Source organism: Ranitomeya imitator, chromosome 6 (genome assembly GCF_032444005.1).
Source record: "Ranitomeya imitator isolate aRanImi1 chromosome 6, aRanImi1.pri, whole genome shotgun sequence".
NCBI classification, from domain to species: Eukaryota; Metazoa; Chordata; class Amphibia; order Anura; family Dendrobatidae; genus Ranitomeya; species Ranitomeya imitator.
The window spans coordinates 245,192,797-245,217,327 of record NC_091287.1 but is presented as its reverse complement, the minus strand read 5'-3'; the positions used below and the strand labels follow the sequence as shown (position 1 = coordinate 245,217,327).

Genomic DNA, 24,531 nt, shown 5'->3' with positions numbered 1-24,531 from the left:
TAACCACAACCCTAATTCCAACCCTAACCCTAAGGCTATGTGCCCACGTTGCGGATTCGTGTGAGATATTTCCGCACCATTTTTGAAAAATCTGCGGGTAAAAGGCACTGTGTTTTACCTGCGGATTTTCCGCGGATTTCCAGTGTTTTTTGTGCGGATTTCACCTGCGGATTCCTATTGAGGAACAGGTGTAAAACGCTGCGGAATCCGCACAAAGAATTGACATGCTGCGGAAAATACAACGCAGCGTTCCCGCGCGGTATTTTCCGCACCATGGGCACAGCGGACTTGGTTTTCTATAGGTTTACATGGTACTGTAAACCTGATGGAACACTGCTGCGAATCCGCAGCCAAATCAGCACCGTGTGCACATAGCCTAATTCTAAAGGTATGTGCACACGCTGCGGAAAACGCTGCGGATCCGCAGCAGTTTCCCATGAGTGTACAGTTCAATGTAAACCTACGGGAAACAAAAATCGCTGTGCCCATGCTGCGGAAAAACTGCACGGAAACGCAGCGGTTTACATTCCGCAGCATGTCACTTCTTTGTGCGGATTCCGCAGCGGTTTTACAACTGCTCCAATAGAAAATCGCAATTGTAAAACCGCAGTGAAATGCGCAGAAAAAAACGCGGTAAATCCGCCATAAATCCGCAGCGGTTTAGCACTGCGGATTTATCAAATCCGCAGCGGAAAAATCCGCAGAGGACCAGAATACGTGTGCACATTCCTAACCCTAACCCTAACCCTAGCCCTAGCCCTAACCCTACCCCTAACCCTACCCCTAACCCTACCCCTAACCCTACCCCTAACCCTATTCTAACATTAGTGGAAAAAAAAAGATTTCTTTATTTTTTTATTGTCCCTACCTATGGGGGTGACAAAGGGGGGGGGGTCATTTATTATTTTTTTATTTTGATCACTGAGATAGATTATATCTCAGTGATCAAAATGCACTTTGGAACGAATCTGCCGGCCGGCAGATTCGGCGGGCGCACTGCGTATGCGCCCGCCATTTTGGAAGATGGCGGCGCCCGGGAGAAGACGGACGGGACCACGGCTGGATCGGTAAGTATGATAGGGTGGGGGGGGGACCACGGGGGGGGGGGGGATCGGAGCACGGGGGGGGAATCGGAGCGCGGGAGGGGTGGAACGGAGCGCGGGGGGCGTGGAACGGAGCACGGGGGGCTGGAATGGAGCACGGGGGGGTGGAACGGAGCACGGGGGGGTGGATCGGAGTGCAGGGGGGGTGATTGGAGCACGGGGGGGTGATTGGAGCATGGGGGGAGCGGACACGAGCACGGGGGGGAGCGGAGCACTGGACGGAGGGGAGCCGGAGCAGTGTACCGGCCAGATCGGGGGGGTGGGGGGGCGATCGGAGGGGTGGGGTGGGGGCACACTAGTATTTCCAGCCATGGCCGATGATATTTCAGCATCGGCCATGGCTGGATTGTAATATTTCACCCGTTATAATGGGTGAAATATTACAAATCGCTCTGATTGGCAGTTTCACTTTCAACAGCCAATCAGAGCGATCGTAGCCACGAGGGGGTGAAGCCACCCCCCCTGGGCTAAACTACCACTCCCCCTGTCCCTGCAGATCGGGTGAAATGGGAGTTAACCCTTTCACCCGGTCTGCAGGGACGCGATCTTTCCATGACGCCGCATAGGCGTCATGGGTCGGATTGGCACCGACTTTCATGACGCCTACGTGGCGTCAAAGGTCGGGAAGGGGTTAAACAACATTCCAATGTTCCGCAAGGCTATGACCCGCAAATGCTTTAAGGCCATCTGAAAATTTTTGCATTACAACGATTTTGCACAATATCCTTCCTGAGATTACCCCAACTTTGATTGACTTTTCAAAGTTTGGCCAGTCATTGAACACTTCAGTAACAAGTGTGCTGAGGTTTATGTTCCCCAAAGGGACATCTGCGTATACGAGTCCCTAATACATTCCAGGGGGAAGCTCAAATTCCGGCAATACTGCCAGTAAGAGGGTGAGGTATGGAATTAAAATCTACAAGCTCTGCGCGAGTACTTCAGGGTACATCCACAGGTTTAGAGAGTTTATGAAGGGAAGGGACTCCCTGATTGAAGCCCCTGAATGCCCTTTTGTCTTGGAAGTGAGCGGGAAAATGGTGTGGGATTTGGAGCACCCACTGCTGGATCAAGGTTAGCACCTCTACATAGATAACGTTTATACCAGCATCTCACTCTTCAAGTTCCTATCTGCGTGAGCTGTCGCAGCATGCGGTGTTGTCCGCAAAAATCAGAGAAGCATCCCTAAGACGCTAATTGGGCAGCTCCTAGTCAGGGGAATTGGCACAACTAGTCAGCCAGCTGGGCATTACTTGCCACTGCAAGTGCCCATACTAGACACTCTCCCCCCTTCCTCCCGATGAACCACCTAAACATAGGGAGAAATGTGTTGGAGGGCGACACCTTTGATCCGGGCAATTGGTGAATAGGCTTACATTTGGGTACTACCCTTGTCAGGGCCGGAGTAATGCAGGGGCACGACTAGGAGCATTAAGGGGTTTGGAACACCTCCTTCCCCCTTTCTATCTATTCCCCCATTACTCAGAGAGACAATTGCCCCCTCCTCTCTTCAATGGTGGACCTATAACGGAGAGAAGGCGTAAGAAAATGCGTGGGTGAGATCAAACTAATTTTTTAACTAGAACACTGTTGAGCATGAACACTTGCACTTTGATAAATTATTGTTTATTTGTCCTGTGTGCACAGTGGCTGATAAACTTTTAGGCTGCGTGTACACGTTGCGTTTTTTTCGTATTTTTTCCCGATAAAAACGCTATAAAACCGCAAAAAACGCATACAATAAGCATCCCATCATTTAGAATGAATGCCGCATGTTTTGTGCACATGATGCGATAAAAACCGCAGCATGTTCATTAATTTTGCGCTTTTTTTGCGGATTTCCCACTACAAAATGCATTGGTAAGTGTCCGGAAAAAAATGCGGCAAAAAACGCAGCAAAACCGTGGCAAAAACGCGTCAAAACCGTGGCAAAAACGCATGCGGTTTTCTTGCAGAAAATGTCCGTTTTTTCTCAGGAATTTTCTGCGAGAAATCCTGAACGTGTGCACATAGCCTTAGGCAAACTTATTAAAAGTTATGTTTTATTATCCTAGCCCTGCTGTAATTTCTTTGTATCTCATTGGGTAGGTTTAATATGATCAGTCATAATTTCTGGTTCTTTGCAGATTTGGCTCTCTAAACACGACATGAAACTCGCAGACCATACAATCAAAGTCTGCATTTGGGGCTAAAGTAACTTTTTTGAGGGAAATTTTTTTTATTTTTTATTTGCACGACTCAACATTATAATTCTCTGTGAAGCACCTGGGGGTTCAAGGTGCTCACCATACATCTAAAGAAGTTCCTTAAGGAGTATAGTTTTCAAAATTGGGTCACTTGTGGGGAATTTACACTCTTCAGGCACATCAGGAGCTCTTCAAACGTGACATGCACCCAAACAGTGGTTTTCCTCCCACATTTGGGGTATCGGCATGCTAAAGAGAAACTGCACAACAAATTTTTGGGTCCATTTTCTCCTGTTAACTGTGTGAAAATAAAAATAAATTAAGTCTATAGGAAAGTTTTGGGAAAAAAGTTAAATGTTTTCTTTCCACATTGTTTCAATTTCTGAGAAGCAACTGAAGGGGGGCAATAAACTTATTGAATGTGGTTTTGAGCACCATGAGGGATGCAGAATTTAGATGGGTGTCACTTTTGGGTATTTTCTGTTACATAGGCCCTGGAAACTCACTGCAAATGTGATGTCATCCCTAAAAAAATGGTTTTGTAAATTTTGCTGGAAAAATGATAAATCACTGGTCAACTTTTAACCTTATGATTACCTAACAAAAAAAATTTGTTTCAAAAATTGTGCTGATGTAAAGTAGACCTGTGGGAAACGTTATTTAGTAAATATTTTGTGTGCCATATCTCTTATTTAAAAGGTCTAAAAATTAAAAGTATGAAAATTGCAAAATTTTCCAAATCTTCGCCATATTTCTGTTTTCTTCACTAATAAACGCGAGTCATATCGAACAAATGTTAAGACTATCATAAAGTACAATAGGTCACGAAAAAACACTCTCAATCAGTGGGATCCGTTGAAGCGTTCCAGAGTTATTACACCATAAAGTGACACTGGTCAGAATTGCACAATTTGGCCTGGCCATGAAGGTGAAAACAAGGCTTGGGAAATAAAGGGGTTAAAGTTTTAAAATTGCAAAAAAATCTCAGAATCATTGGGTTATGTTGAAGCGTTCCGGAGATATTACCATAAAAAGTTATCATAAAGAGATTTCAAAAATTTGGCCTGGTCATGAAGGTCAAGACAGGCACAGTCAGTAAGGGGTTAAAGAGTCCATAAATATAGGCAAGGATATACGAGTATCCTGCTGTCAACACCAAACATTATTTGGTTTTTTCGTTTAAGAAAAAAACAAAAAAGAAAAAAAACAAAACAAAACCATAATGCACTAAAAGATCACAAATGGAAAGTGGTTTTCTTTACAACAGTTTTTAAGTGTTGGATTTACTTGTTTTTCAATAATACAGTACCTTTCAAGTGTTTTGTGCTGGTACCAGATTTATCATTATAAGGTGGGTCATTCTTCCTTGCCATCTTTTGCGGTGGTTCACAGTATTCATCGCATCCTCTTTTTTGGTCTAGCTCTGGAGGGATTTAAAAAAAAGAAAACCTGAACTGATAGGTTGGTCTCTAGATTACACGCTACAAATTGCTTACATTATTAAATACACTATATGAAAAAGTATAAGTACGCAAAAAAAATCATTCTGCTAAGATCCAAAAATGGTTCTTATATGTCACTGTAAAATGTAGGTTTTTATTTCATATAGAATAGGTTCCGTACATATTAACAAGTTGTCATCCGTTAGACTTGGATTTAGCAACAAAAAAATAAATAAAACCCAATTACTACAAAAAGAACAATAACTGCAAAAATGGAAACCAAACTTTCCACTTTTTTGAAGAAATGTAGCCAATGAAACTGATTGCAGGGATGTGTCACTTAGGCTCTGCAATGTTATCATTTCATTATTACTGCCTAGAAGTCCTAGAAGACCCCAAAAGTTGTTGTACAATTTGTTTCGAGTATGCTGATACCCCATATGTGGGGGTAAACCACTGTTTGGGTGCATGGCAGAGCTCGGAAGGGAAGGAGCGCAGTTTGACTTTTCAATGCAAAATTGACAGGAATTGAGATCGGAAGCCATGTCATGTTTGGAGAGCCCCTGATGTGCCTAAACATTGAAATCTCCCACAAGTGACACCATTTTGGAAAGTAGACCCCCTAAGGAACGTATCTAGATGTGTGGTAAGCACTTTGACTCAACAAGTGCTTCACAGAAGTTTAGAATGTAGAGCTGTAAAAATAAAAAATCATTTTTTCACAAAAAAGATCTTTTGGCCCCCAATTTTTTATTTTACCAAGGATAAAAGAAGAAATTGGACCCCAAAAGTTGTTGTGCAACTTGTCCTGAGTACGCTGATACCACATATGTGGGGGGGAACCAACAGTTGGGTGCACGGCAGAGGTCGGAAGGGAAGGAGCGCCGTTTTGGAATGCAAACTTAGATGGAATGGTCTGCGGGCTTCATGTTGTGTTTGCAGAGCCACTGATGTACCTAAACAGTAGAAACCCCTCACAAGTGACCCCAATTTGGAAACTAGACCCCTTCAAGGATCTTATCTAGATGTGTTGTGAGAACTATGAACCCCGAAGTGTTTCACTAAAGTTTATAACGCAGAGCCATGAAAAATAAAAATCATTTTTTTCCCACAAAAATGATTTTTCAGCCCCCCAATTTTTTTTTTCCCAAGGGTAACAGGAGAAATTGGACTGCAAAGTTGTTGTCCAATTTGTCCAGAGTACGCCGATACCCCATATGTGGGATTAAACCACTGTTTGGGCGCAGGGCAGAACTCGGAAGGGAAGGAGCATTATTTTATTTTTTCAACACAGAATTGACTGGAATTGAGATCGGACGCCACGTCGCGATTGGAGAGTCCCTGATGTGCCTCAACAGTGGAATCCGCCCAATTCTAATTCCAACCCTAACCCGAACACACTTCTAACCCTAATCCCAACCCTAACCATAACCCTAACCACACCCTTAACCCGAACAAGCCCCTACCCCTAATCCCAACAACCACACCCCTAACCCCAACACACCCCAAACCCCTACCCCAACTATAATCCTAACCACACCTCTAACCCTGAGACACCCCTAACCCTAATCCCAGCCCTAATCCTAACTGTAAACGTAATCCAAGCCCCAACCCTTACCCTAACTTTAGCCCCAACCCTAACTTTAGCCCTAACCTTACAGGGAAAATAGAGCATATAAAATACAAAATGTATTTATTTTAAACTAATGGGGTGATAAAGGGTGGTCTGATTTAATATTTATAGCGGGTTTATATGTTTGACAGCTGTCACATGGTAAAAGATGCTTTTTATTGCAAAAAATAGTTTTTGCATCACCACATTTTGAGAGCTGTAATTTTTCCATATTTTACATAGTAACATAGTTATTAAAGTTGAAGTAAGACTTTAAGTCCATCTAGTTCAACTCACAGCCTAACCTAACATGTCCTAACATGTTGATCCAGGGGAAGCCAAAAAAAAACAATGTGGCAAAGAGTAAGCTCCCAGTCCTCTAATAACCTTGGTCGCTCTTCTCTGCACCCGCTCTAGTTCAGCTATATCTTTCTTATACACCGGAGACCAGAACTGTGCACAGTATTCTAAGTGTGGTCGAACTAGTGACTTGTATAGAGGTAAAATTATGTTCTCCTCATGAGCATCTATGCCTCTTTTAACGCATCCCATTATTTTATTTGCCTTTGTAGCAGCTGCCTGACACTGGCCACTAAATGTGAGTTTGTCATCCACCCATACACCCAGGTCTTTTTCATTGACGGTTTTGCCCAGAGTTTTAGAATTAAGCACAGTTATACATCTTATTACTTCTACCCAAGAGCATGACCTTACAATTATCGCCATTAAAACTCATTTGTCATTTATCAGCCCAAGCTTCTAGTTTACATAAATCATCCAGTAATATAAAATTGTCCTCCTCTGTATTGATTACCCTGCAGAGTTTAGTGTCATCTGCAAATTGAAATTCAGCTCTGTATGCCCCCTAAAAGGTCACCAATAAATATGTTAAAAAGAAGAGGGCCCAATACTGACCACTGTGGTACCCCACTGCTAACCATGACCCAGTCCGAGTGTGCTCCATTAATAAACCACCCTTTGTTTCCTATCCCTTAGCCAGCTCTTTACCCACTTACACATATTTTCCCTTATCCCCATTATTCTCATTTTATGTATCAACCTTTTGTGTGGCACCGTATCAAAAGCTTTTGAAAAGTCCATATACACTACGTCCACTGGGTTCCCTTGGTCCAGTCCAGAACTTACCTCTTCATAGAAATTGATCAGATTAGTCTGACAGGAATGATCCCTAGTAAACTCATGTTGATATTGGGTCATGAGGTTATTCCTCTTCAGATACTCCAGCATAATGTGGCACCCCTAGGGGTATTTGCCACAAAAATAGTTACTGACAATAAATACAAATACTAAGATAGCAAAACTGCACTACCACCTCCGGCCAGAAGGGGGAGCTCCAGAGACTTCCCTTGATCCATTCTGGTCTGAGAGAAGAACTGGCAGTTGGGCTAAGGAGCTGAAAGTGAGAGGTCATACAGCTGAATTTCTAACAGCCTTATGACGGTTTCCAGGCCCAAATCACCGGCCTGAGGAGAAAAGGGACGGAGAAAAAGGACATTGTGAGAACCGGGTAGCATTAATCACTACCCAGAACAGGCGCAAAGACGGATACCGGATCTGTGGCTGTATTCATTATATATAATACAGCAACCGGAAAAACATGAGGTGATATCAGCTTCACTAGGGCCGGACGCAGCAACAGACACAGAGTTCAGCGGTACTCCCGGAGGGGGTAAGCCAATAAAAGGACTCGGGTTGCCCGTCGAACCAGGACCCGGAGGGGACAGATTGGGCCGGCAGCCAGTTCACATACAGCAGCAGGGCCACATAGAAACTGCGTACAATAAGAGGCGAAGACCCCGGCAGGGTCAAAGTAACTCACAGTTCCCATACAGACTCCGGTGATAGGACTGGTTGTAAATCCCTTTATGTTGAAGTAAACTGGTTAAACGTTTCAGTGCCTCAGTCTTTCATTTGGACAATAGCCATCTATCCAGGATCGGGATCATCACCGCTGGGAGAACCTGCTGCTGATCAAGTAAGTGCCTGTTCCCTCACGATACCCTTACACTGTGCATTGCCTGAGGCCACAGCACCGGGTCAAGCCACCCGTGACATCCCCCTCAAGAGACAGACCCCATTGGTCCGGTGCTGGGTACCCCGGTCTCCTGGGCGTCACAATAGCATCTCTTAGAATACCCTCCAGAATTTCACCTACAGTAGAGGTTAAGCCTACAGGCCTATTATTTCCTAGTTCAGTTTTTGTCCCCTTTTTGAATATTGGCAGCACATTTGCTATACGTCAGTCCTGTGGTACAGACCCTGTTATTATGGAGTCTTTAAAGATTAAAAATAATGGTCTATCAATGACTGTACTTAATTCCTGCAGTACTCGGGGGGTGTATCCCATCTGGGCCTGGGGATTTGTCAATTTTTGTGATGTTTAGACACCGCTGTACTTCCTGCTGGTCTAAGCAGGTGACATTTAATGGGGAATTTTTGTTATCACTGATCAAATTGTCTGCCATGGGATTTTCTTGTGTAAATACTGATGACAAAAAAGCCATTTAGCGTATTGGCTTTTTCCTCATCCTCATCCACCATTTCACCCAGACTATTTTTAAGGGGGTCAACACTATCATTTTTTTAGTTTCTTACCATTTACGTAGTTAAAGAATATTTTGGGATTATTTTTACTCTGGAAATGAGTCTCTGTCTCAATTTTTGCTGCCTTGATTTGCTTTTTACAGAATTTATTTCATTTTCTGTGTTTATTTAATGCCTCATCACTAACTGCTTGCTTTAATTCTCTAAAAGCTTTCTTTCTGTCCCTTATGGCGCCCCTTACAGCTCTATTTAGCCATATTGGTTTCCTCCTATTTCTAGTATGTTTATTCCCATACGGTATATACTGTGCACAGGTCCTATCCAGGATGCTAATAAACGTCGCCCATTTTCTTTGTGTATTTTTTCTCAGGATATCGTCCCAGTTTATTGCACAAAGATCATCTCTCATCTGTTGGAAATTTGCCCTCCTGAAGTTTAGTGTCCTTGTAACCCCTCTACTACACATCTTATTAAAGGATACATGAAAACTTATTATTTTGTGATCACTATTACCCAAGTGACCCCCAACCCTTATATTTGATATGCGATCTGGCCTGTTGGTTAATATTAGGTCTAGCAGTGCCCCCCTTCTTGTTGGGTTCTGAACCAATTGTGAAAGGTAATTGTCTCTCATAGTTGTCCAAAACCGATTACCTTTGCTGGAACTGCAGGTTTCTTTTCCCCAATCTATTTCAGGGTAGTTGAAGTCCCCCATAATAATGACTTCTCCTTGAGTCGCAGCTTCATCTATTTGCTTTACGAGGATATTCTCCGTTGCTTCCATTATTTTTGGAGACTTATAACTAACCCCTATTAGTAATTTATTCTTTTGTCCCACTGAGTCATGTGAGGTCTTGATTTTTGTGGGATGAGTTGACGTTTTTATTGCTACCAATTTCGGGCACATGAAATTTTTTGATCGCTTTTTATTTTGGGAGGCAGAATGAACCAAAACCAGCAATTCATGAATTTCTTTTGGGTGGGGCATTTATAACGTTCCACGTGTGGTAAAATTGATAAGGCAGTTTTATTCTTCGGGTCAGTACGATTACAGCGAAACCTCATTTATATCTTTTTTTTTATGTTTTGGCGCTTTTATACAATAAAAACTTTTATACAATAAAAACTTTTATATAAAAAATAATTTTGCATCGCTTTATTCTGAGGGCTATAACTTTTTATTTTTTCGCTGAGGACACTGTATGGCAGCTCATTTCATGCGGGACAAGATGACATTTTCAGCGGTACCATGTTTATTAACATCAGTCTTTTTGATCGCGTGTTATTCCCCTTTTTGTTCGGCGGTATGATGATAAAGCATTGTTTTTTGCCTCGCTTTTTTTTTTATTTTTTACGGTGTTCACTGAAGGGGTTAAATACTGGAACAGTTATAGGTTGGGTCGTTACGGACGCGTTGATACTAAATATGTGTACTTTTATTGTTTGTTTTTTTCACATAAAGAACTGCATTTATTGGAACAATATTTATTAATTTATTTAGGAATTTAAAAAAAATATATATTTTTACACGTTAATTTTTTTTTTTTTTTTTACATTGTCCCAGGGTGGGTCATCACTGTATAAAATCAGATCGCTGATCTGACACTTTGCAGAGCACTGTGTCAGATCAGCGATCTGACAGGCAGTGTAGGAGGCTTCTCAGTCTGCTCTCAACAGGCACTGACATGCCATCTCCCTGCAAGACCCGAGACTCTGCAGCCATCTTCGATCCGGGGGCCCGCAAGGAGGAGACCCTCGGAACAACACGATCACATCGTGTTGTTCTGAGGGTCCCAGGGAAGCTGTGTGATTTTTCACTATACTACTGGAACGCTGAAATCTTGTTTGATTGCTGTATTCTGGGGATTAAAGTGCCGGGAGTGGTCTGTGACCGCTCCTAGCATATAGTGCTGGGTGTCAGCTGTGATAATCTGCTGACACCCGGCCGCAATCCCGCCCGGGAGCATGGCTGATCACATATGACGTACAATCATTCCCATGGGAATTAAGTCCCAGGTTACATGGACGGGATAGTACATTCAATTGCAGAAAGGGGTTAAAGCAATGAATATTCACTCCACGCCTATGGGAGTGGAGTGGGGTGAATATTCATTACCTTAATGAGCGGGAGACACATGAGCGCTTGGCCTGAAGACTGGCACCAGAAGGAGATGCAGTGATGGCGTCTAGGAAAAGTAAGTAGGATGTGTGCTGGAGGTCGGTGGCTGCAGCTGTAACTGTGCATGCTCTTTGTACCAACTGGATGTTCTCTTAACTGTTTACTGATCATTATTACTTTATATCTTACGCTCTTAAACTGTTTGTTAACCTTAAAAAATTTTCAATAAAAAGATCATTGAAAGAAAGAAAAGCCTATCTATCTTCATAAAGCCATGAGGCATGCGCACTTTTCTTTTACTGCTAGTCGGCTTTTTCCGACAGTATTCGGCTGCCGTCGGCACACGTAAGCGCACATCTCCCTTTTCCTGAAGGACAGTAACCCGGAAGTCCTTCACTTAACACGGCCACCATGCACATAAAGAGCACGCGCTCCATTTGTTTTACTTATGAGCACCGACCAGCAGTGCTATCGGGGAATTTATACATGCAGCAAAAATTCTGGCACAAATTTTGGTGCCATTTTTACCCATTTCCCAGAACAAAAATGTAATATTTGGGGCTAACACACAATTTTGGTGTTAAAAATAATAACAAATATTGGACTTAAATTTTTTTACAAGTATAAAATTCCAATAAATATTATACATTAAGACATGTATTTTCATTTTCCCCACCATTAACCCCTTTCTGACCTCGGACGGGATAGTACGTCCAAGGTCAGAAGCCCCGCTTTGATGCGGGCTCCGGCGGTGAGCCCGCACCAAAGCCGGGACATGTCAGCTGTTTTGAACAGCTGACATGTGCCCGTAATAGGCGCGGTCAGAATCGCGATCTGCCCGTGCCTATTAACTAGTTAAATGCCGCTGTCAAACGCAGACAGCGGCATTTAACTACCGCATCCGGCCGGGGGGGGCGGAAATGACGGCATCGCCGACCCCCGTCACATGATCGGAGGTCGGCGATGCTTCTCCATTGTAACCATAGAAGTCCTTGAGACCTCTATGGTTACTGATCGCCGGTAGCTGTGAGCGCCACCCTGTGGTCGGCGCTCACAGCACACCTGCAATTCTGCTACATAGCACTGAACAGCAGATCGCTGCTATGTAGCAGAGGCGATCATGCTGTGCCTGCTTCTAGCCTCCCATGGAGGCTATTGAAGCATGGCAAAAGTAAAAAAAAAAAAAAGTTAAAAACAATGTGAAAAAAAAAAAAAAATATAAAAGTTTAAATCACCCCCCTTTCGCCCCAATCAAAATAAATCAATAAAAAAAAAAATCAAATCTACACATATTTGGTATCGCCGCGCTCAGAATCGCCTGATCTATCAATTAAAAAAAAGCATTAACCTGATCGCTGAACAGCGTAGCGAGAAAAAAATTCGAAACGCCAGAATTATGTTTTTTTGGTCGCCGCGACATTGCATTAAAATGCAATAACGGGCGATCAAAAGAACGTATCTGCACCAAAATGCTATCATTAAAAACTACATCTCGGCACGCAAAAAATAAGCCCTCAACCGACCCCGATCATGAAAAATGGAGACGCTACGAGTATTGGAAAATGGCGCAATTTTTTTTTAGCAAAGTTTGGAATTTTTTTTCACCACTTAGGTAAAAAATAACCTAGTCACGTTAGGTGTCTATGAACTCGTACTGACCTAGAGAATCATAATATCAGGTCAGTTTTAGTATTTAGTGAACCTAGGAAAAAAAGCCAAACAAAAAACAAGTGTGGTATTGCACTTTTTTTGCAATTTCACCGCACTTGGAATTTTTTTCCCATTTTGTAGTACACGACATGCTAAAACCAATGATGTCGTTCAAAAGTACAACTCGTCCCGCAAAAAATAAGCCCTCACATGGCCAAATTGACGGAAAAATAAAAAAGTTATGGCTCTGGGAGAAGGGGAGTGAAAAACGAACACGGAAAAACGAAAAATCCCAAGGTCATGAAGGGCTTAACCCCCTCACCCCCAAGGGTGGTTTGCACGTTAATGACCGGGCCAATTTTTACAATTCTGACCACTGTCCCTTTATAAGGTTATAACTCTGGAACGCTTCAACGGATCCAGGTGATTCGGACATTGTCAACATATTGTATTTCATGATAGTGGTAAAATTTCTATGATTTTACCTGCGTTTATTTGTGAAAAAAATGGAAATTTGGCGAAAATGTCGCAATTTTCCAACTTTGAATTTTTATGCAAATAAATCACAGAGATATGTCACACAAAATACTTAATAAGTAACATTTTCCACATGTCTACTATACATCAGCACAATTTTGGAACAAAAAATTTTCTGGTTAGTGAGATATAAGGGTTAAAAGTTGACCAGCAATTTCTCATTTTTACAACACCATTTTTTTTTTTTTTTAGGGATCACATCTCGAAGTCATTTTGAGGGGTCAATATGATGGAAAATAACCAAGTGTGACACCATTCTAAAAACTGCACCCCTCAAGGTGCTCAAAACCACATTCAAGAAGTTTATTAACCCTTCAGGTGTTCCACAAGAATTTTTGGAATGTTTAACCCCTTTACCCCCAAGGGTGGTTTGCACCTCAATGACCAGGCCAATTTTTACAATTCTGACCACTGTCCCTTTATGAGGTTATAACTCTGGAACGCTTCAACGGATCCTGGTGATTCTGACATTGTTTTCTCGTGACATATTGTACTTCATGATAATGGTAACATTTCTTTGATAGTACCTGCGTTTATTTGTGAAAAAAACGGAAATTTGGCGAAAATTTTGAAAATTTCGCAATTTTCAAACTTTGAATTTTTATGCAATTAAATCACAGAGATATGTCACACAAAATACTTAATAAGTAACATTTCCCACATGTCTCCTTTACATCAGCATAATTTTGGAACCAAATTTTTTTTTTATTAGGGAGTTATAAGGGTTAAAAGTTGACCAGCAATTTCTCATTTTTACAACACCATTTTTTTTTAGGGACCACATCTCATTTGAAGTCATTTTGAGGGGTCTATATGATAGAAAATAACCAAGTGTGACACCATTCTAAAAACTGCACCCCTCAAGGTGCTCAAAACCACATTCAAGAAGTTTATTAACCCTTCAGGTGTTTAATAGGAATTTTTGGAATGTTTAAATAAAAATGAACATTTAACTTTTTTACACAAAAAATTTACTTCAGCTCCAATTTGTTTTATTTTACCAAGGGTAACAGGAGAAAATGGACCCCAAGAGTTGTTGTCCAATTTGTCCTGAGTACGCCGATACCCCATATGTGGCAGTAAACCACTGTTTGGGCGCATGGGAGAGCTCGGAAGGGAAGGAGCGCCGTTTGACTTTTCAATGCAAAATTGACAGAAATTAAGATGGGACGCCATGTTGCGTTTGGAGAGCCACTGATGTGCCTAAACATTGAAACCCCCCACAAGTGACACCATTTTGAAAAGTAGACCCCCTAAGGAACTTATCTGGATGAGTGGTGAGCACTTTGACCCACCAAGGGCTTCACAGAAGTTTATAATGCAGAGCCATAAAAATAAAACAAAATTTTTTTCCCACAAAAATTATTTTTTAGCCCCCAGTTTTGTATTTTCCCTAGGGTAACAGGAGAAATTGGACCCCAAAAGTTGTTGTCCAATTTGTCCTCAGTACGCTGATACCCCATATGTGGGGGTGGAACCACCGTTTGGGCGCATGGGAGGGCTCGGAAGGGAAGGAGCGCCATTTGGAATGCAGACTTAGATGGAATGGTCTGCAGGCGTCACATTGCGTTTGCAGAGCCCCTAATGTACCTAAACAGTAGAAACCCCCCACAAGTGACACCATTTTGGAAAGTAGACCCCCTAAGGAACTCATCTTGATGTGTTGTGAGAGCTTTGAACCCCCAAGTATTTCACTACAGTTTATAACGCAGAGCCGTGCAAATAAAAAATATTTTTTTTTCCACAAAAATTATATTTTAGCCCCCAGTTTTGTATTTTTCCAAGGTTAGCAGGAGAAATTGGACCCTAAATGTTGTTGTCCAATTTGTCCTGAGTACGCTGATACCCGATATGTGGGGGGGAACCACCGTTTGGGCGCATGGGAGGGCTCGGAAGGGAAGGAGCATCATTTGGAATGCAGACTTAGATGGATTGGTCTGCAGGCGTCACATTGCGTTTGCAGAGCCCCTAATGTACCTAAACAGTAGAAACCCCCCACAAGTGACCCCATATTGGAAACTAGACCCCTCAATGAACTTATCTAGATGTGTTGTGAGAACTTTGAACCCCCAAGTGTTTCACTACAGTTTATAACGCAGAGCCGTGAAAATAAAAAATCTTTTTGTTTTCCAACAAAAATTATTTTTTAGACCCCAGTTTTGTATTTTCCCAAGGGTAACAGGAGAAATTGGACCCCAAAAGTTGTTGTCCTATTTGTCCTGAGTACGCTGATACCACATATGTGAGGGTAAACCCCTGTTTGGGCACATGGGAGAGCTCGGAAGGGAAGGAGCACTGTTTTACTTTTTCAACGCAGAATTGGCTGGAATTGAGATCGGACGCCATGTCGTGTTTGGAGAGCCCCTGATGTGCCGAAACAGTGGAAACCCCACAATTATAACTGAAACCCTAATCTAAACACACCCCTAACCCTAATTCCAACGGTAACCCTAACCACACCTCTAACCCTGACACACCCCTAACCCCAACCCTATTCCCAACTGTAAATGTAATCTAAACCCTAACCCTAACTTTAACCCCAACCCTAACTGTAGCCCCAACCCTAACCCTAGCCCTAACCCTAGCCCTAACCCTAGCCCTAATCCTAACCCTAACCCTAGCCCTAACCCTAGCCCTAACCCTAGCCCTAACCCTAGCCCTAACCCTAACCCTAGCCCTAACCCTTGCCCTAACCCTAGCCCTAATGGGAAAATGGAAATAAATACATTTTTTTTATTTTTCCCTAACTAAGGGGGTGATGAAGGGGGGTTTGATTTACTTTTATAGCGAGTTTTTTAGCGGATTATTATGATTGGCAGCCGTCACACACTGAAAGACGCTTTTTATTGCAAAAAATATTTTTTGCAATACCACATTTTGAGAGCTATAATTTTTCCATATTTTAGTCCACAGAGTCATGTGAGGTCTTGTTTTTTGCGGGACGAGTTGACGTTTTTATTGAAAACATTTTCGGGCACGTGACATTTTTTGATCACTTTTTATTCCGATTTTTGTGAGGAAGAATGACCAAAAACCAGCTATTCATGAATTTCTATTGGGGGAGGCGTTTATACCGTTCCGCGTTTGGTAAAATTGATAAATCAGTTTTATTCTTCGGGTCAGTACGATTACAGCGATACCTCATTTATATCATTTTTTTATGTTTTGGCGCTTTTATACGATAAAAACTATTTTACAGAAAAAATAATTATTGTTGCATCGCTTTATTCTCAGGACTATAACTTTTTTATTTTTTTGCTGATGTTGCTGTATGGCGGCTCGTTTTTTGCGGGACAAGATGACGCTTTCAGCGGTACCATGGTTATTTATATCTGTCCTTTTGATCGCGTGTTATTCCACTTTTTGTTCGGCGGTATGATAATAAAGCGTTGTTTTTTGCCTCTTTTTTTTTTTTTCTTACGGTGTTTACTGAAGGGGTTAACTAGTGGGCCAGTTTTATAGGTCGGGCCGTTACGGACGCGGCGATACTAAATATGTGCACTTTTATTGGGTTTTTTTTATTTAGATGAAGAAATGTATTTATGGGAATAATATATATTTTTTTTTTTCATTATTTTGGAATATTTTTTTTTATTTTTTTTTTACACATTTGGAAAAATTTTTTTTAACTTTTTTACTTTGTCCCAGGGGGGAACATCACAGATCAGTGATCTGACAGTTTGCACAGCACTCTGTCAGATCACTGATCTGACTTGCAGCGCTGCAGCCTTCACAGTGCCTGCTCTGAGCAGGCTCTGTGAAGCCACCTCCCTCCCTGCAGGACCCGGATCCGCGGCCATCTTGGATCCGGGCCTGGAGCAGGGAGGGAGGGAGGCAAGACCCTCGCAGCAACGCGATCACATCGCGTTGCTGCGGGGGGCTCAGGGAAGCCCGCAGGGAGCCCCCTCCCTGCGCGGTGCTTCCCTGCACCGCCGGCACATCGCGATCATCTTTGATCGTGGTGTGCCAGGGGTTAATGTGCCGGGGGCGGTCCGTGACCACTCCTGGCACATAGTGCCGGATGTCAGCTGCGATATGCAGCTGACACCCGGCCGCGATCGGCGGCGCTCCCCCCGTGAGCGCTGCCGATCGCTATGACGTACTATCCTGTCCAGGGTCAGATAAGCCCAGGGCACCTCGACGGGATAGTACGTCTAAGGTCACAGAGGGGTTAAATAAAAATGAACATTTAACTTTTTTTCACAAAAAATTTACTTCAGCTTTAATTTGTTTTGTTTTACCAAGGGTAACAGGAGAAAATGGACACCAAAAGTTGTTGTACAATTTGTCCTGAGTACGCCGATACCCCATATGTGGGGGTAAACCACTGTTTGGGCGCATGGGAGAGCTCGGAAGGGAAGGAGCGCCGTTTGACTTTTCAATGCAAAATTTACAGGAATTGAGATGGGACGCCATGTTGCGTTTGGAGAGCCACTGATGTGCCTAAACATTGAAACCCCCCACAAGTGACACCATTTTGGAAAGTAGACCCCCTAAGGAACTTATCTAGATGTGTTGTGAGAGCTTTGAACCCCCAAGTGTTTCACTACAGTTTATAACGCAGAGCCGTGAAAATAAAATGTATTTTCTTTCCCCACAAAAATTATTTTTTAGCCCCCAGTTTTGTATTTTTCCAAGGGTAACAGTTGAAATTGGACCCCAAAAGTTGTTGTCCAATTTGTCCTGAGTACGCTGATACCCCATATGTGGGGGAGAACCACTGTTTGAGCACATGGCAGAGCTCGGAAGGGAAGGAGCATCATTTGGAATGCAGACTTAGATGGATTGGTCTGCCGGCATCACATTGCATTTGCAGAGCCCCTAATGTACCTAAACAGTAGAAACCCCCCACAAGTGACCCCATATTGGAAACTAGACCCCCCAAGGAACTTATCTAGATGTGTTGTGAGAGCTTTGAACCCCCAAGTGTTTCACTACAATTTATAACACAGGGCCGAGAAAATAAAATCTTTTTTTTTTTCCACAAAAATTATTTTTTAGCCCCCAGTTTTGCATTTTTCCAAGGGTAACAGGAGAAATTGGACCCCAAAACTTGTTGTCCAATGTGTCCTGAGTACGGTGATACCCCATATGTTGGGGTAAACCCTGTTTGGACGCACAGGAGAGCTCGGAAGGGAAGGAGCGCTGTTTTACTTTTTCAACGCAGAATTAGCTGGAATTGAGATCGGACGCCACGTCGCGTTTGGAGAGCCCCTGATGTGCCTAAACAGTGGAAATCCCCCATTATAACTGAAACCCTAATCCAAACGGTAACCCTAACCACACCCCTAGCCCTGACACACCCCTAACCCTAATCCCAACCGTAAATGTAATCCAAACCCTAACCCTAGCTTTATCCCCAACCCTAACTGTAGCCTTAACCCTAGCTCCAAGCTTAACCCTAGCCCTAACCCTAATGGGAAAATGGAAATATATTTTTTACATTTTTCCCTGAGGGGGTGATGAAGGGGGGTTTGATTTACTTTTATAGCGGGTTTTTTAGCGGATTTTTATGATTGGCAGCCGTCACACACTGAAAGACGCTTTTTATGGCAAAAAATATTTTGTGCGTTACCACAATTTGAGAGCCATAATTTTTCCATATTTGGGTCCACAGAGTCATGTGAGGTCTTGTTTTTTGCGGGATGAGTTGACGTTTTTATTGCTAACATTTTCGGACATGTGACATGTTTTGATCCCTTTTTATTCCGATTTTTGTGAGGCAGAATGACCAAAAAACAGCTATTCATGAATTTCTTTTGGGGGAGGCGTTTATACTGTTCCGCGTTTGGTAAAATGGATGAAGCAGTTTTATTCTTCGGGTCAGTACAATTACAGCGATACCTCAATTATATAATTTTTTTATGTTTTGGTGCTTTTATACGATAAAAACTATTTAATAGAAAAAATAATTATTTTTGCATCGCTTTATTCTGAGGACTATAACTTTTTTCTTTTTTCTTTGATGACGCTGTATGGCGGCTCGTTTTTTGCGGGACAAGATGACGTTTTCAGCGGTACCATGGTTAGTTATAGCCATCTTTTTGATCGCAAGTTATTCCACTTTTTGTTTGGCGGTATAATAAAGAGTTGTTTTTTGCCTCTTTTTTTTTACGGTGTTCACTGAAGGGGTTAACTAGTGGGACAGTTTTATAGGTCGGGTCGTTACGGACGCGGCAATACTAAATATGTGTACTTTTATTGTTTTTTTTTTTTTTTTTTTTTAATTAGGTAAAGAAATGTATTTATAGGAACTAACTACCGTATATACTCGAGTATAAGCCGACCCGAGTATAAGCCGACCCCCCTAATTTTGCCACAAAAACTAGGAAAACTTATTGACTCGAGTATAAGCCTAGGGTGGAAATGCAGCATTTACCGGTGAATTTCAATAATAAAAATAGATCATTATTTCCCCATAGCTGTGCCATATAGTGCTCTGCACCGTTCATTATTTCCCCATAGGTGTGCCATATAGTGCTCTGCGCCGTTCATTATTGCCCTATAGCTGTGCCCAATATAGTGCTCTGCACCGTTCATTATTGCCCTATAGCTGTGCCCCATATAGTGCTCTATACCGTTCATATTGCCCCATAGCTGTGCCATATAGTGCTCTGCACCGTTCATTATTGCCCTATAGATGTGCCATATATTGCTCTGCACCATTCATTATTGCCCTATAGCTGTGCCCCATATAGTGCTCTGCACCGTTCATATTGCCCCATAGCTGTGCCATATAGTGCTCTGCACCGTTCATTATTGCCCTATAGCTGTGCCCCATATAGTGCTCTGCACCGTTCATTATTGCCCTATAGCTGTGCCCCATATAGTGCTCTGTACCGTTCATATTGCCCCATAGCTGTGCCATATAGTGCTCTGCACCGTTCATTATTGCCCTATAGCTGTGCCCCATATAGTGCTCTGTACCGTTCATATTGCCCCATAGCTGTGCCATATAGTGCTCTGTACCGTTCATATTGCCCGTCTCTCCGCTCTGACTGATCAGGCAGAGGGCGCCGCGCACACTATACGCGTCATCGCGCCCTCTGACCTGCACAGTCAGAGCACAGAGACGCCGGGAAGATGGAGCGGCACCCGGCGGCTGGAACGTGGACAGGTGACTATGCGATACTTACCTGGTCCTGGCGTCCGGCTCCTTCCCCCGTACAGCTGGTCTTCGGTGCCGCAGCCTCTTCCTCTATCAGCGGTCACCAGCACCGCTGATTAGAGAAATGAATAGGCGGCTCCACCCCTATGGGAGGTGGAGCCGCTTATTCATTTCTCTAATGAGCGGTCCCACGTGACCGCTGATAGAGGAAGAACTGCAGCACCGAAGACCGTGGGACGGGCAGGGGGAGCGCCAGGATCGCTGGGACTAGGTAAGTATGCCTCGGCGCCCTCACCCCCTCACCCGCCGACCCTGCCACCCACCTTGACTCGAGTATAAGCCGAGAGGGGCACTTTCAGCCCAAAAATTTGGGCTGAAAATCTCGGCTTATACTCGAGTATATATGGTATATATTTTTTTATTATTTTTTAGGAATTTTTTTTTTATTTTTACACATGTGAATATTTTTTTTTTACACTATAACATTACCCCTGGGGGGGGGGTGGAGGGGGTATCATCATGTTATAGTGTAAGATCTCTGATTGCTGTGCACTGTGTCAGATCAGCGATTTGACGTGCACTCCTGCAGGCTTATCAGCGATTGCTCTGAGCAGGCGCTGGTAAGCCACCTCCCTGCAGGACCCGGATGCAACCCCGTAGCCATTTTGGATCCGGGGCAGCTGCAGGGAGGAGGAGGTAAGAGACCCTCGCAGCAACGAGATCACATCGCTTGCTCCGGGGGTCTCAGGGAAGCACACAGGGAGCCCCCTCCCTGCACGATGCTTCCCTATACCGCCAGAACACTGCGATCATGTTTGATCGCAGTGTGCCAGGGGTTAATGTGCCAGGTGCGTCCGTGACCGCTCCTGGCACATAGTGCCGGATGTCAGCTGCGATAGTCAGCTGACACCCGGCCGCGATCGGCTGCACTCCCCCCGTGAACGCGGCCGATTGCATATGACATACTATCCCATCGGTGGTCATATCGGCCAACCCCACCTCGACGGGATAGTACGTCTAATGTCAGAAAGGGGTTAACCCCCTTACCCTTTCCTCCCCCCTCCTTCCCTTTTAGACAGCTCACGCTCTTCTCTTAACATGTCTTGTAGCATTATATACATTACTAATATGTAGTGTCTTCCATTATGAACATATAGACCATTATTATATAGGCGAACCCTCCTCAGGCCTTGCTTCCCTTAACCTCCTCCTAACCTAGTTCCAGCCAAGGCGTCCACAATTTATCATACAAGACCATCTTCCCTCTTTTCGGATATACACCCTTTTCCAGGGCAATAATGACCTGCCTCACATATTTAATATATTCTCCGCTCGAGGGAGGCTCGTTTTTAATCCAATTTCTTGCTATGACCTTCCGAGCCATGTATATTAGTCTAGCGATTGCTATTTTCAGCTTGTTATCCACAACTATCGCTTCTACATACCCCAACACGCACATCAATGGTTCTCTTGGAATTACACATCTGTATGCCCCTTCTATCCGACTTAAAGCCACCAACCAAAAAGCAGTCAATCTTGGACACGTCCATAACATATGAAACATTCCAGCACTATCATTCTTACATCTAGGGCATTCCGAGTCAGATCTCAACCCAGCTTTGTACAGGACATCCGGGGATCTATACACTCTGTGTACAATGTAAAGCTGGGAGAGTCTATATGGCTCATTTAGTGATAATTTCAGTATCCATTCTAGTACTACAGACTCCCACGTTTCATCCTCTAAGTCAGGGGTCCCCAACTCCAGTCCTCAAGGCCCACCAACATGTCATGTTTTCAGGATTTCCTTAGTCTTGCCCAGGTAATAATTGCATCACCTGTGCAATGCAAAGGAAATCCTGAAAACATGACCTGTTGGTGGGCCTTGAGGACTGGAGATGGGGACCCCTGCTCTAAGTGACCCAACTCTCTTTCCCATTTAGCCCTCGCGCCAATTGGATATCCCAATAAGTGAGTATGGAGTAGATCCTTGTATACAGATGAGAACACCCCTCGTTGTCCCCACTCCACAAATGTAGTCCAATACTAAGTCACTTTGAATTTGGAAACTATCCCCCTTATTCTGAGTCACAAACGCATGTCGTACTTGTGCATATTGGAACCCCCCAGATATCCTAAGACCATACTCCGACTGTAGCTGGGAGAAGGGTTTCAACTCCCACCGCTCTAAAATCTGACAGGCATACCGAATCCCCCTGGCTTGCCATTCTGGTATATATCCCATTGCCAAAAATTCCAGTAGATTAGAATTAAACCACAGCGGAGCGAACCTGGTAAGACAAGTAACCCCACAAATTTGTTTACCTCTCCCCCATATTTTATGTATCAGAAAAAATGTTGAGTACATTATCCCAAGTATCAGTAGGGAGCCATCTTCTGAACACTGTACCGCCGGACTTCTTTTTATCACCATTTCTATCAAAAGTTGTACTCATTAGCAGACGACTCATGCTCCCAGCCCTTTAAATGCTGACATTGGGCTGCTAAGAAAGATATTTCAGGGTTAGGTAGAGCCAAACCGCCCGCTTCCTTATGGCGTTGAAGCGTCTCCAACCCGATTCGTGGGTGCTGCTTCCCCTATACCAAACTTCTAAATAAAGAGTTAATCAGTTTGAATTTCCCACGTGGTATCCAAAAAGGTAAGTTATGGAGAACATACAGTATCTTACGCATCAGAATCATCTTATTCCAATTCATCTTTAGCGCTGACAAAGCACCAGTTAAAAATGTAAATTATTTATTCTTCACTGCCCAATGGTAAAAATTCTGTGACACACTTGTGGTGCCGATATGATCACTGAACCCCTAGATGAATTAATTGAGAGGTTTAAAAGAGGAGTCCTTTATGGGGGGGGGGGGAGGTTTCTGCTGTTCTGGCACCTCAGGGGTTGTGCCAATGTTACATGGCACCCTCAAATCAGTGAAGCAAAATCTGCACTGTAAAATGGTGCTCCTTCCCTTCTAAGCTTTTGTACTGTACTTGAAAAGTAGTTTTCGACCACATATAGGGTGTCGGTGAACTCAGGAGGAATTGCACAACAAATTTTGGAGTTCGGTTACCTTTATAAAAAAAAAATGGAGCTAAAAATATTTATGTGGAAAAAAAATGGCTCAAAATTATAAACTTCTGTGAAGCAACTGGGGTTTCAATGTGCTTATCACACATCTAGATAAGTTCCCTTAGGGATCTAGTTTCCAAAAGGGTGTCTGTAAGTACATCAGGGACTCTCCAAAAGCGACATGGTGTCCGGTGATTATACCAGAAAATTTAACATTCAAAAAGTCAAATGGCGCTCCTTCCGGTCTGAGCTGTCATGTTCTCAAACAGTGCTTTTTTCCCCACATTTTGGGTATCGGCATGCTCTGGAGAAACAGTACAACAATTTATATGGTCCATTTTATTCTGTTACCCTTGTAAAAGTAAAAAACATTAGTTCTAAAGGAAAATTTTTGAAAAAAAAAGTTAAATGCTTATTTTTTTCCTTCCACATTACATTAATTCCTGTGAAGGAACTTAATCTATATACATAATTGTCTAAGGGGTAGTTCCATCTGTCTGTCTGTCCTTCTGTCACGGTTATTCGGTCACTGATTGGTCTCGGCAGCTGTCTGTCATGGCTGCTGCGACCAATCAGCGACGGCCACAGTCCGATTAGTACCTCCCCTACTCCCCTGCACTCACTGCCCGGCGCCCGCTCCGTAATCCCCTCCACTCACTGCTCACACAGGGTTAATGGCAGCGGTAACGGCCCGCGGTGTAACGCACTCCGTTACCGCTGCTATTAACCCTGTGTGTCCCCCCAACTATTTACTATTGATGCTGCCTATGCGGCATCAATAGTAAAAATATGTCATGTTAAAAAATTTTTTAAAAAACCTGCTATACTCACCCTCCGCCGCCTTTCTCGCTCCTCTCCACGCTCCCGGGACCACTACATTGCAAGCGGCAGCTTCCGGTGAGGTCCCGTCCCAGGGCTGGTGTGGGACAAGGACCTGCCGTGACGTCACGGTCATGTGGCCGCGAAGTCATCATAGGTCCTGCTCACACCAGCCCTGGGACGGGACCGCAAGCTGCCGCTTGCAATGGAGCGATCCCGGGAGCATGGAGAGGAGCGAGAAAGGCGGCGGAGGGTAATTATAGCAGGACTTCAACGGGCTATAGGTAAGTATATGTTTTTTTTGTTTTTTTAA

General features: G+C 43.4%; 1 protein-coding gene across 7 annotated transcripts in view; it reads right to left on the bottom strand.

Annotated features, from left to right (window-relative positions):
• LOC138642413 (uncharacterized) overlaps window positions 1-24,531 on the bottom strand; it is a 347,309-nt gene that overhangs the window by 160,118 nt on the left and 162,660 nt on the right. For 6 of the 7 annotated variants that reach the window (XM_069730557.1, XM_069730555.1, XM_069730560.1 and 3 more), the window contains one exon: window positions 4,596-4,709. The exons of the other annotated variant lie outside the window; for it this stretch is intronic. In XM_069730557.1, the coding sequence (XP_069586658.1) occupies window positions 4,596-4,709 (114 nt within the window). The remainder of the gene's footprint in view (window positions 1-4,595; window positions 4,710-24,531) is intronic. 7 annotated transcript variants of the gene reach the window in all.